Raw genomic sequence first — 12018 nt, 5'->3', positions numbered from 1 at the left:
CTGCTTTCAGCATTGCACCTTGGGAGAAAAATAAGTGTCCTAAATATCCTGGAACGCTCTTGGCGAGGACCAGTACAGGGTCCCAATATCTGCTGCGCAATTCTAAATTATTCATCAATAATTAGCAATCTGAAGACAGAGATTTTTCATTATTGTAATTTTCATTAAGTAATCAATTTTTTAATTATGGTAAATGACAAATTTTAATTAAATTACTCTGTCACCCCAAACAGCGCCTGCAGCAAGTAAGACACAACCCAGGCACAGAATAAGCTTCTTAAATCCTATATTGCTGGTTACTATGACTGGTGTTATACATGTGACAATGTAGCCGGTTTAGGGACAGTGTGACCCATCTCCTGACCTGTCACTGTATAATGTTATGTAAAGTTACAATATCATTTCTATGGCTGGATTACCGCATACAGCACAACCACACTCAGCGAGGAGTAATCTGCGCAGTTGGGGATATTGACAAAAGGCAACAAATATTGTAGTGTCTCTTAGGAGCGGAGTCAGCATGGATCACAATTGCAACCGTGTATGCAGATCGCTCGATGGTGCCTACTGTGCATTCATATGCGTGCGTGAGTTAGCTTTGCAATCGCTCTGCGATCACGCACGCAGAAAAAAAGCCATACAGAGTGAGTGGTGGGCCGTCAGCATTTGGGGGTGGTGACGTCGTTACTTGGGCATGCATAAATTAGCCACTGCGACGGCATACGCATCTTGTGTACTCACTGCATGCGATGAGAGTTGTCATTTCTTAGACAGGTCAGGGCTGCTGCAATTGTGCGTGAGGAGCCGATGTTACGCGATGGTACCGATGTATACGCAGGACAGCGAGGTCTTACGGATGTAGTGGGTGTCTCTATGCTGGCCTTGCGATTGCAGACATTAGCTTCTATTCGCAGCAGAACTGCGTGCGTAATCACGGCTGCGATCCCAATAGCGATCTCTAGTGAATAATGGGAATAATGTCTGACCGACCTGCCATCGGGTGTATAACAATATCGAGCTAAAATAGGAAACTCGTCAACGTATTAGTAAACGAGCTTCCACCATTCTGAAGCTGGGTGTGCTGCCCGATTAATGACACCACCTGTGCTGTTAATGGTAAAGATATTATAGAAAGCCCTGTTACCGGGATTATGAGAGAAAATCCCGTTTCCCAGGATTAAGCTACTCCTCAGTGATAAAGCCTCAGGATGAGAGCCGCCGGCTGTATCACACCAGGTAACAGTCACCGCAATGATGCCAAAGGTGACAGCTGGCCTATATCCGGACTCCTCCATCAGAATACGCCTCATTCCTCCGCAGCATAAAGCCGTCGTACAAACTGAACGCGGCTCAGCGCGTATCCGTCACGCAGCTTCCCGGCGGTCAGGGGTCTGAGAAGATGAAATGAGAGGTTGAGGGGACATTCTGTCCGGCGGCCGGATTTACTGAAGGCGATAAAGACGGCCCTGGACTTTTGCTGTGTCAAAGGTTACCCACGGGCTAATTCACGGTTTATGTCCCACGTCAACTCCTGCCTCTCAGTTTAGCCCTAACGTTGATGAAGACGTTCAGACAGCTGAGGTTTGGAAGGACATGTCCGGTGGGGCTGATGTGTCACTGTCAGGAGACGGACGCATCGCTGATCGCTGGATCTGGGACAGGACAGCGTTACAGGGGGAAAGTGAATATCTCATCTCAAGGAAAAGTTGTAGCGAAAGTCAGCGTCTGGCCGGATAATGACAAGGTGTTATGTGCACTACCTGGATTTATAGCACTGTCCAGCTCTAGGTTATAATGATTCCAATCACTGCTATGGCACAGGCCTGGTACCTACCCCACCTACTAACATTCTACACTCTCCTTACGCTCATTTCTGGATCTGCCTGGTCCTGGCAAAGTCCACAGCTATTATTCTTATGATAAGTACTAATTACATCAGCCACAGACACCGATAATCTCACAGGTCATCGTCTCCCATCTACAGACCGGAAATGTCGCAAACATGAATCAATTTAGTTGCCACGACGATTAAAACAATCCCCTTCCTGCAAATGTTTTCCTGCAGGAGCTGTCTGGCCTTAATATTGGTGTGACCACGGCTGCTATGAGATACTTAATACAGTTATTGACTGAGGATCCAGGAGGTTCAGGGGGTGACAAATGTGGATTAATGTAGACTGTCTTATTAACACGCTACATGTGAAAAGCCGTGTCTCGGGGTTGCGGGGCGACACGCTATCGCAGGTTGGTCACCTCTCGCTTGTCGCTGGCGCTGTGAGCATGCAAAGTGCCGTGTCTGTCAGCCTCATCACCATTAGGACACAATCTTATTCTTTCATTACAAGTGAACTCTGGCGGATCTCACGGCGGGGAGCCGTGTCTGGGATTTCCAGGCTGAGCTCGGAGGTCACATCCAGCCTATCATTTCCAGCATTATCTTCCCCGTCTCTGGCTCTCTCTCGCAGTCTCCTACTGGCACACAGCAGATTGAAAACAGCAGGTCTCACACGTACCACGCTGAACCATTGCACAGCCCTTCTCAGAGGTTCCCCCTCTCCCCCTGTCCCATCCTCCTCTCTTTCTTAGCAATTTGCAAATGTGACTGGCTCTGCCGCGTGCTGCCGAACTACCCTCCACCTGCCATTAACCCCTTCTAGGCCTACCAGCCACACTCACAACTGGTATTGCTGCTAGGTGCTGACACCAACACTTCTAATATGTGTTCTCAGTCTGTATATACAGACAGCTGCACAGTGCCACTTCTATTACTCTGTATCCTGGATATAATTCTCAGTATCTGTTCTCATTCTGTATATACAGACAGCTGCACAGTGCCACTTCTATTACTCTTTATGCTGGATATACATCTTAGTATGTGTTCTCAGTCTGTATATACAGACAGCTGCACAGTGCCACTTCTATTATTCTGTATGCTGGATATACATCTCAGTATCTGTTCTCATTCTGTATATACAGACAGCTGCACAGTGCCACTTCTATTACTCTGTATGCTGGATATAATTCTCAGTATCTGTTCTCATTCTGTATATACAGACAGCTGCACAGTGCCACTTCTATTACTCTGTATGCTGGATATAAATCTCAGTATCTGTTCTCATTCTGTATATACAGACAGCTGCACAGTGCCACTTCTATTACTCTGTATCCTGGATATAAATCTCAGTATCTGTTCTCAGTCTGGATATACAGACAGCTGCACAGTGCCACTTCTATTACTCTGTATGCTGGATATAAATCTCAGTATCTGTTCTCAGTCTGTATATACAGACAGCTGCACAGTGCCACTTCTATTATTCTGTATGCTGGATATAAATCTCAGTATCTGTTCTCATTCTGTATATACAGACAGCTGCACAGTGCCACTTCTATTACTCTGTATGCTGGATATAAATCTCAGTATCTGTTCTCAGTCTGTATATACAGACAGCTGCACAGTGCCACTTCTATTACTCTGTATGCTGGATATAAATCTCAGTATCTGTTCTCATTCTGTATATACAGACAGCTGCACAGTGCCACTTCTATTACTCTGTATGCTGGATATAAATCTCAGTATCTGTTCTCAGTCTGTATATACAGACAGCTGCACAGTGCCACTTCTATTAGTCTGTATCCTGGATATAAATCTCAGTATCTGTTCTCAGTCTGTATATACAGACAGCTGCACAGTGCCACTTCTATTACTCTGTATCCTGGATATAAATCTAAGTATCTGTTCTCATTCTGTATATACAGACAGCTGCACAGTGCCACTTCTATTACTCTGTATGCTGGATATAAATCTCAGTATCTGTTCTCAGTCTGTATATACAGACAGCTGCACAGTGCCACTTCTATTACTCTGTATGCTGGATATATATCTCAGTATCTGTTCTCAGTCTGTATATACAGACAGAACCACAATGCCACTTCTTTTATTCTGTATGCTGGATATAAATCTCAGTATCTGTTCTCATTCTGTATATACAGACAGCTGCACAGTGCCACTTCTATTACTCTGTATCCTGGATATAAATCTCAGTATCTGTTCTCAGTCTGTATATACAGACAGCTGCATAGTGCCACTTCTATTACTCTGTATGCTGGATATAAATCTCAGTATCTGTTCTCAGTCAGTATATACAGACAGCTGCATAGTGCCACTTCTATTAGTCTGTATCCTGGATATACATCTCAGTGTATGTTCTCAGTCTGTATATACAGACACCTGCACAGTGCCACTTCTGTTATTCTGTATGCTGGATATACATCCCAGTATCTGTTCTCAATAACAATAAATGTAGAAATATACAAGGTATGTGACCACGGACTGATAACTTTCGGTGCTGGGTGTGTCGTGTACCTTGGATTTGGGCGGTGGGCTGTTGGTGCTCTTTTCGGTGTTGATACCGGTTGGAGACATGGCAGCGAGGTTCCCCTGCGGCATTCCAGGTATCTTGTTCCCCGGGGACACTTGCATGGCGGCCAGCTGAGCGGCGTACAATTGCTGCGTGTAAAAGAGAGAGACATCAGTCAGGGTCCCTGCGCGGCGGAGGCAATGCGGCTGCTGTCAGCCCTGACTTTTATTCAGCACATTGAGACAGGAGCTGTCACCCTAACGTTAGTGACTTGTGTCCCGTGGGAAGGAATGACAGGCGTGACATGTGCAGCGTGCCATAGCCAGCCTGTCCGGAGCACAATAGCCAGCCTCTTCCAACTCGCAGCGGCTGCTGGAATGCATTGGTGCTTCTGGCTGACCCCCAGTGTCAGACGTGTGATTATTGTGTCATGTTTAATATAAACAGGTTTGATGTAGTTATTACAATGACCCAGAACAGGTAAAAGTACTCTGTCACCACCTAGAACTTCAATTTACCTGCTGATAATGAATGAGGCCCATTCGCTGATTACCAGCTCATACGGGGGAGTCTGCCTTGTATATCCCCCAATTATTCATTTCATTTACGGTAAAATGACCAGAAGCCAATAATATTTAACACTGACAACACACACACACACGCACGCACGCACGCACACACTATAACATGTATAATGGTGTGTACAGAAATCTGCTCTGATTCTAAGTGCAATTCTCAGTACCTGTCCTCATCGTCCAATAACGGTCAACGAGACGGTACCAGCAGTATTATTTTCTACGCTGGTTGTAATTCTCATTATCTGTTTTCATCCCAAATGCATGTAAATCGCACAGTACTACTTCTTCCTGTGTGCAAGTCCTGTTAAACCTGACTCGCTTTGTATTCTGCGTAAAGATTCATTGTATCATTGTAACAGCGCTGAGACCCGACCACTTCCGCTGCTCAATGGTCCTGACAGGTAACAAAGGACAGCGGCAGTCAGTAAATGATGTGTAAGAGAGCCGTCATCCCGAGTGCTACAGACATTCGTCTTACTGGATCGATATTTAAAGCCAAATAAGAGCTGATCTCTCTGTTATTTGGGGAACTGGAGTCCATCGCTTCTCTTATCTGCCACTAATGAGCAGTCCGGCTGACATGCCATCTAACATCAGCCAAACGGCTTATTAATACGCGTCCGTGATCAGGGAGGACGGAAGGAGTCGCACTCAGCGCTGTGCACAACACGGATACTGAGAGATTCAACGGGGAAACGATCTTCACGGCCTCAGACAACCAGGAATCACTCAGTGTATGTCAGGAAAATAAAAACACTGTATTTACTGACACAAATCCGCCCGTGCGGCAATCCTCAGTGCCAGACGGGCTCATCTCACCTGTCTGCCCCTTACAGAGTCTTCCTAACAAAAGATTCTTAAATTGCCCCTTGTTTGTGTTGTCGTAACCTCTGTTTGTGAGCTGGATGTGAGCGCGGCGGCGGCGTCAGTGACGGACACTTATTAATGGCAGGCGACGTTGAGTCTTCGCCTGGAGCTCCCCACGATGAGAGACAGTGTGATTTGTGCCCTGTAGTCAGGACTAGCAGGGTTCTAAGCAGAGAACCACAAAGGGGAAGATGGGGTTTGACAAAAAGATGGCATCACGACGGTCGTAGCGAGGAAAGCGAAATCTTCCCTGAAAGCGAGTCTGTAACAGTGACGATTCCTAGGGTGGTTCCGAGGCGTTCTGCGTCCCATCCGTCTGAGGGTCTATGATACAATGTGACAGGCGGGGGATCTCGGCCTCTTCACTGGGCAAAACACACTTGGGATTCGAGTGGGCTGAGGGCCACGCAGGAGTAACCAGACGTTAGCGAGAGAATCGCGGACGAGTGCGCTTCTGGGAACGCTCCGCCGGATATTGCGATGGGTTATAATTGAAGTGACTGAGCGAGAGACTCGGTAACTGGTTGTCGTTATTGCCGCTACAGTAAAGGAGCAAACAGGATTCATTTAGGTTATAGTTACTGGGACGCATCACCGCGGGAACGGGACAAAGATCCGGGGCGATGACATCAGAGAGTAGCGCTTTCCTTTTTGTAATTGTCAAACCTGCCCCATTAGCCCATAACGATATAGGGGAGTGCAGCCCTGATATAATGGGACTTATTCTAAGTTAGGCGTAAAGTGGCGGAAGCCTCATTTACTACGGTACCTCCTGCTACTGCGAGATTCAATACAGCGAGATTCTGTGCGCCTACAAGCGAGAAGCTGGGCTGTCCATTGACGTTATGCCGACCTCCGCACCCGTCATCATTAGTACCTCAGCTTCCAGCCGCATCCAGCTCTGTCAGACACCGGCTTCTCCTCGCCATGCGCGTGACATGATAGCACGGAACGCAAACCACATGCCTACGACCCTCCCGTGACCCTCCCACAAGTCTAAACAGTTTTGCATTTTCGCCACCGAGTTCCCGCCCTGAAACGTTGTTTCACGTAAACACAGATCCGGACAAATTCTGCCCGACGCAGAACAGGACGCAGATGTGCAAAAATGTGTAAATCGCATCACCGCTTGCGCGGTATGCTAATATTCGCCGTTTGCGTCCACGCAGAGATCCACCCGACTCAGGATATGCCGCATAATGTATAGGAAATACAGTGATCGCAGCGTAAATGAGAAAAAAAAAGCTTGCAATGATACATTTGCGCTGTGCAGAACACGGTGGTGTGCGGTGAGCTCGCTCTGCCGTCTGTACCGCGCTACATTAAATGCTGCAAATCTGTTTAGCTTTGACTCAGCTCCAGGTTTGCGTTCTAGCGCTTTACAAGAAATAACATGGGGCCCTATTTCACTTTCCTCTGTAACTGTTGCGATAAAGATGCGATCAGGGCAGCGCGCCCCTCACACCTACACGCGTTCCTGACCGGTATATGAGCTAATGTTTACCCAGTGACTCTGACACATTTCTGCTGAGGCAGAGAGAGCCGAGTGGGCTGACTCCCTAATACTAATCAAACATAGCTGTAGATATTTTTAGAAGAATTTTAGTTAAAAAATAAATGACAACTTTCTGACATGCTCCCAAATATTACTTTAACCGAGGAGGGTGGAGGGTGGGGGGGTGTATTTTCATTTGACAACCTGACAAATGTCAGACCTTTAGAGTAATTACTGTGCTTAGAGGGCCTCCGAGCAGCAGCCTGACGGTACAAAGGGGCAGCAACACAGAACATGGTTCAGGATTTCCACCACGGGCTCAGCGGGCAGCAGGAAATTCCATACACAGCAGCATTAAGCTAGATAATCATCCCTTTACAACGGTTTGCTGGGACTTGTAGTTCCAGATTGTAGTTGCTGACTTCTGGTATAGGGAGCCAATGTAACTAGCACTTCTAAGTAGATAAAGCAATGAACATTAATGAAGTATACATACGTCGGGTTAGCGAGCGTTATGAACAGTGTAAACGGGCGCAAGAGACGTCGGCGGCAGATAACACCAGCCCTGGCGTGACAGTCGGGTACGACGCACCATGACGTATGGCCCAGAATAAAGTTCTGCGGCCAGTGCCGTGTTTACGATGTGACTCCGTTCGCCTGGGCCGAGGCTGGGCACTGCGGAGCCACGCAACACTGCACGTCTATGTCCCTGGACGCGGCAGAGAACGGCGTCTGATGGCTTCTCTCTCGCTCCCGCCCTCCGGCTCCGCGTGCTGTGCAGTAATCTATAACAATATGCTGCAGCAGATGCCTCCCCATATGACGCGTGACCCGTCTGACTGACCCTCTTCACGTCGCTGTAGAGAAGCCGATCATTACTAGAGAGAAAGCGCAAGTCGCTCTCTGAAGTCATCAATCAGCAGACGCAGCCCAATCTGGAAATCGGGATTCATCTCAGCCATCAATAAATAAATACGTCCACCTTAATCTGTGGCCGTATATACATGGGACTCGTATAGATAACCCGCCAGTGTCGATGCCCACATATATATATATATACACACACACATACATATGAACATACACACACACACACACACATTTATATATATATACACACACACATACATATAGATACACACACACACACATATATACATGCTCACATATATATATACATATAGATACACACACTCACATATATACATATAGATACACACACACATATATACACACACACATATAGATACACACACATATATACATACTCACATATATATACATATAGATACACACACATATATACATACTCACATATATATACATATAGATACACACACATATATACACACACACATATATACACACACACATATATACTCACACACATATAGATACACACACATATATACATACTCACATATATACACACACATATATATATACATATAGATACACACACATATATATATACACACACACATATATACATATAGATACACACACTCACATATAGATACACATACATATATACACAAACAACATATATATACATATAGACACACACACACATATATATACACACACTCACATATATACATAGATACACACACATATATACATACTCACATATATACACACACACATATATATATATATAGACACATAGACACACACATATATATATATATATATATATATATATATATATATACACACACACACACATATATATATATACACACTCACATATATACACACACATATATACATATAGACACACACACATATATATACATATAGACACACACACACATATATATACATATAGACACACACACACACATATATATATACATATAGACACACACACACATATATATATATTATACATATAGATACACACACACACACACACACACACACATATATATATATATATATATATATATACATATAGACACACACACATATATACATAAAGATACACACACACATATATATATACACACACATATATATATATATATATATATATATATACATATACACACATATATACACACACATATATATATACACATATAGATACACACACATATATATATATACACACACACATATATATATATATATACATATACACACATATATATACACACACACACACACATATATATACACATATAGATACACACACACATATATATACACACACACATATATATACACACACACACACATATATATACACATATAGATACACACACACATATATATACACACACACACACATATATACACACACACACACACATATATATACACATATAGATACACACACACATATATATACACACACACATATATATATATATATATATATATATATACATATAGATACACACTCACATATATACACACACACACACACATATATACATATAGATACACACACTCACATATTGATCGCACAGAAGGAATATACTCAAGCTTTAAATAAACATAGATTAACTGAACATAATAAATGATATAATTGGAAGGATGTTCTTGGTAATCAACAATCTTTGGCATCTCAGTCTCATTAATGCCTGGAATTTGGCTCAGTTATTTCAATATTAGTCCAACTACAAAAAAAATCCATCACTACCAGTTCCAGCAACACTGCCGCAGTCCAGCGCTTACGGGGTTCTTCCCTCAAGTGCGACGCTGGCGGTCGCTGCGGCTGATAGGAGGCAAGGTGTATAAAGAGGCAGGTACCAGACTGTGATATACACATTAAGTCAGGACCTAAAACCATATGAACTGTCACGGGAAGGGGCCGCGTAGGGTCATCAGCGCGCCGGCTGTTTGTGTTGTAGTCAGGCCACGCCCCCTGGAATGTCACGGAAGAGGACTGGTTGTGTCGTGACGTTAAGGGTTAAAGGTAAAACTCAGAGACTGTGCACTAGCGCCGCTGACAACCCCGCCGTATCCTGTAAGATATAGATATACAGAGATATTTACTAAACTACGCCAAAGTGAATTTGTGCACAACCAAAAGTGAGCAGACATTTTTTTTTAATCATGTCTGGACTGCAAAAAATAAAGCTCTCTCAGCACTCATGAGAAGAGGCTGGTACGCAGAGCTGACACTCTACTATCTATAGGCGATGCAGAGATGCTGGCAGAGCCAATGACCTGACACTTACACCAAATATTACTCACAGAATATGCAGCGATTTCTGTCTCCACCTTATGTCCTTAAACCTATTACATCCTCTACTGCAGTAACGAGTGTAATTATACATAATTCTCCTCATGTGGCTGCATTTACAGGAACATCACTTGTATTTTACCTCTCTTACATCGCCCCCTGACTTATATTATTGCAGCAGTTCACCTCCGATAAAATAAATAACTGCGCTAATTATTATCACCATCAACATTGCAACGGCTGCGGGGCGTCCCTGATGTTAAGTCGCTGACCTAGCTCTACTTACTGACGTGCGCTTGTCAGTAAATATGTAACAAGCTGACTGTCACAACAAGGGGTTTGTATGAGCCAGTAAAACAGAATATTGCAGGTGTTGCTTTTCCACAGCAAAGTTCTCAACCCCCCCCCCCCCCCCCCCCCCCCCAGCCCACGTGGGCAAAGAGCTGAAGAAAGGGGCCTCAGAATACGGCATGAATAGGGATCACTGATCCTGCGGCGTACAGTGTGGACACAACCAAAACTCTGGGAAACAGGCCGTCACCTCGCCATCCGCAGCGTAACAATGGCGAGTCTTTGCAGATCTACGTACAGCGCAATGAAACCAGCACCACAGGGGAGATGAGGGGGCGGCCACCTCGGATCTCTGAGAATTTAGGAAGGCAGCCCCAGTGTAAGTCTGGCTGCTCCCTGACCCAGAATCCCAGATTTCTGTCATGTGTGTTATTTAGTGAACTGACGCGTGACATTTTCCAGAGTTCACCGCTGGTTAACGAATACAATACCATGAGGGGAAGGGGAGGCGGAATCAGAGGCATGAAGGTTTGATTGACAGCCGGAGCCCGTGATCAGCGCGGTGTAGAGACATCAACGCGCCACTGATACGCTAACGAGTGATTGACAGATTAAAGGGCAGAAAGCATAGATTTGCTCCTACTAATTATTACATGATCTTTTGTGTCTGCAAATCAAGTAACGCTCTGGATGGCGCAGAAATGAACTTATAGCGTTTCGTACTCCGGGGGTGTCTATAACCAGCGGGACATTTGCAGGTGACACACGGGTCACACCTCAGCCAGGGACGCGACGTGTGCACGCTGGGGGGACATGGTAAATAGGTCCCGTCGTACACTGCTTTGTGCTGGATACAATAATAGGAAATGTGGAGATAGACGGGAGAGGAGTGGGTTAAAGCAAGGATTTTGCCATTTCCTTTGTCCAAATGTCATGAAGCTCCAGGGAGTCTTCTGGGTGGTGATGGTTATGTCAGTGGCTCTGAACAGAATCTCCCCCCCGGGCCAAACCTTTGAATGGGCGATGACTGCAGCCCGTATGGGCTGGGGGGCATGGCAGAGAATAGCGCAGTTGTTTAGGCCGATCGACCTATATTCTTTAGCATGCAGAACGTATGTCTAGGTCGCTGAATTGTTTTGCCTCTATTATTATATCTGCAATCCACATTCATGGATTCTGAGGGGACAGGTTACACATAATATTTCCCAATGTATAAAATAGGCGTTGTTCCTT

At 44.8% G+C, this 12018-nt stretch overlaps 1 protein-coding gene across 8 annotated transcripts in view; it reads right to left on the bottom strand.

Moving 5' to 3' along the window:
* The window catches only part of SOX5 (SRY-box transcription factor 5), a 278404-nt gene that overhangs the window by 34833 nt on the left and 231553 nt on the right, over window positions 1-12018 (bottom strand). For all 8 annotated transcript variants that reach the window (XM_088459731.1, XM_088459729.1, XM_088459728.1 and 5 more), the window contains one exon: window positions 4364-4507. In XM_088459731.1, coding sequence (XP_088315857.1) covers window positions 4364-4507 — 144 coding nt within the window. The remainder of the gene's footprint in view (window positions 1-4363; window positions 4508-12018) is intronic.

Source organism: Taudactylus pleione, unplaced genomic scaffold (genome assembly GCF_031769625.1).
Source record: "Taudactylus pleione unplaced genomic scaffold, aTauple2 ptg000928l, whole genome shotgun sequence".
Lineage (NCBI taxonomy): Eukaryota > Metazoa > Chordata > Amphibia > Anura > Myobatrachidae > Taudactylus > Taudactylus pleione.
Note: the sequence above shows the minus strand (reverse complement) of the source record. Positions and strands in the feature narration are given on the sequence as shown.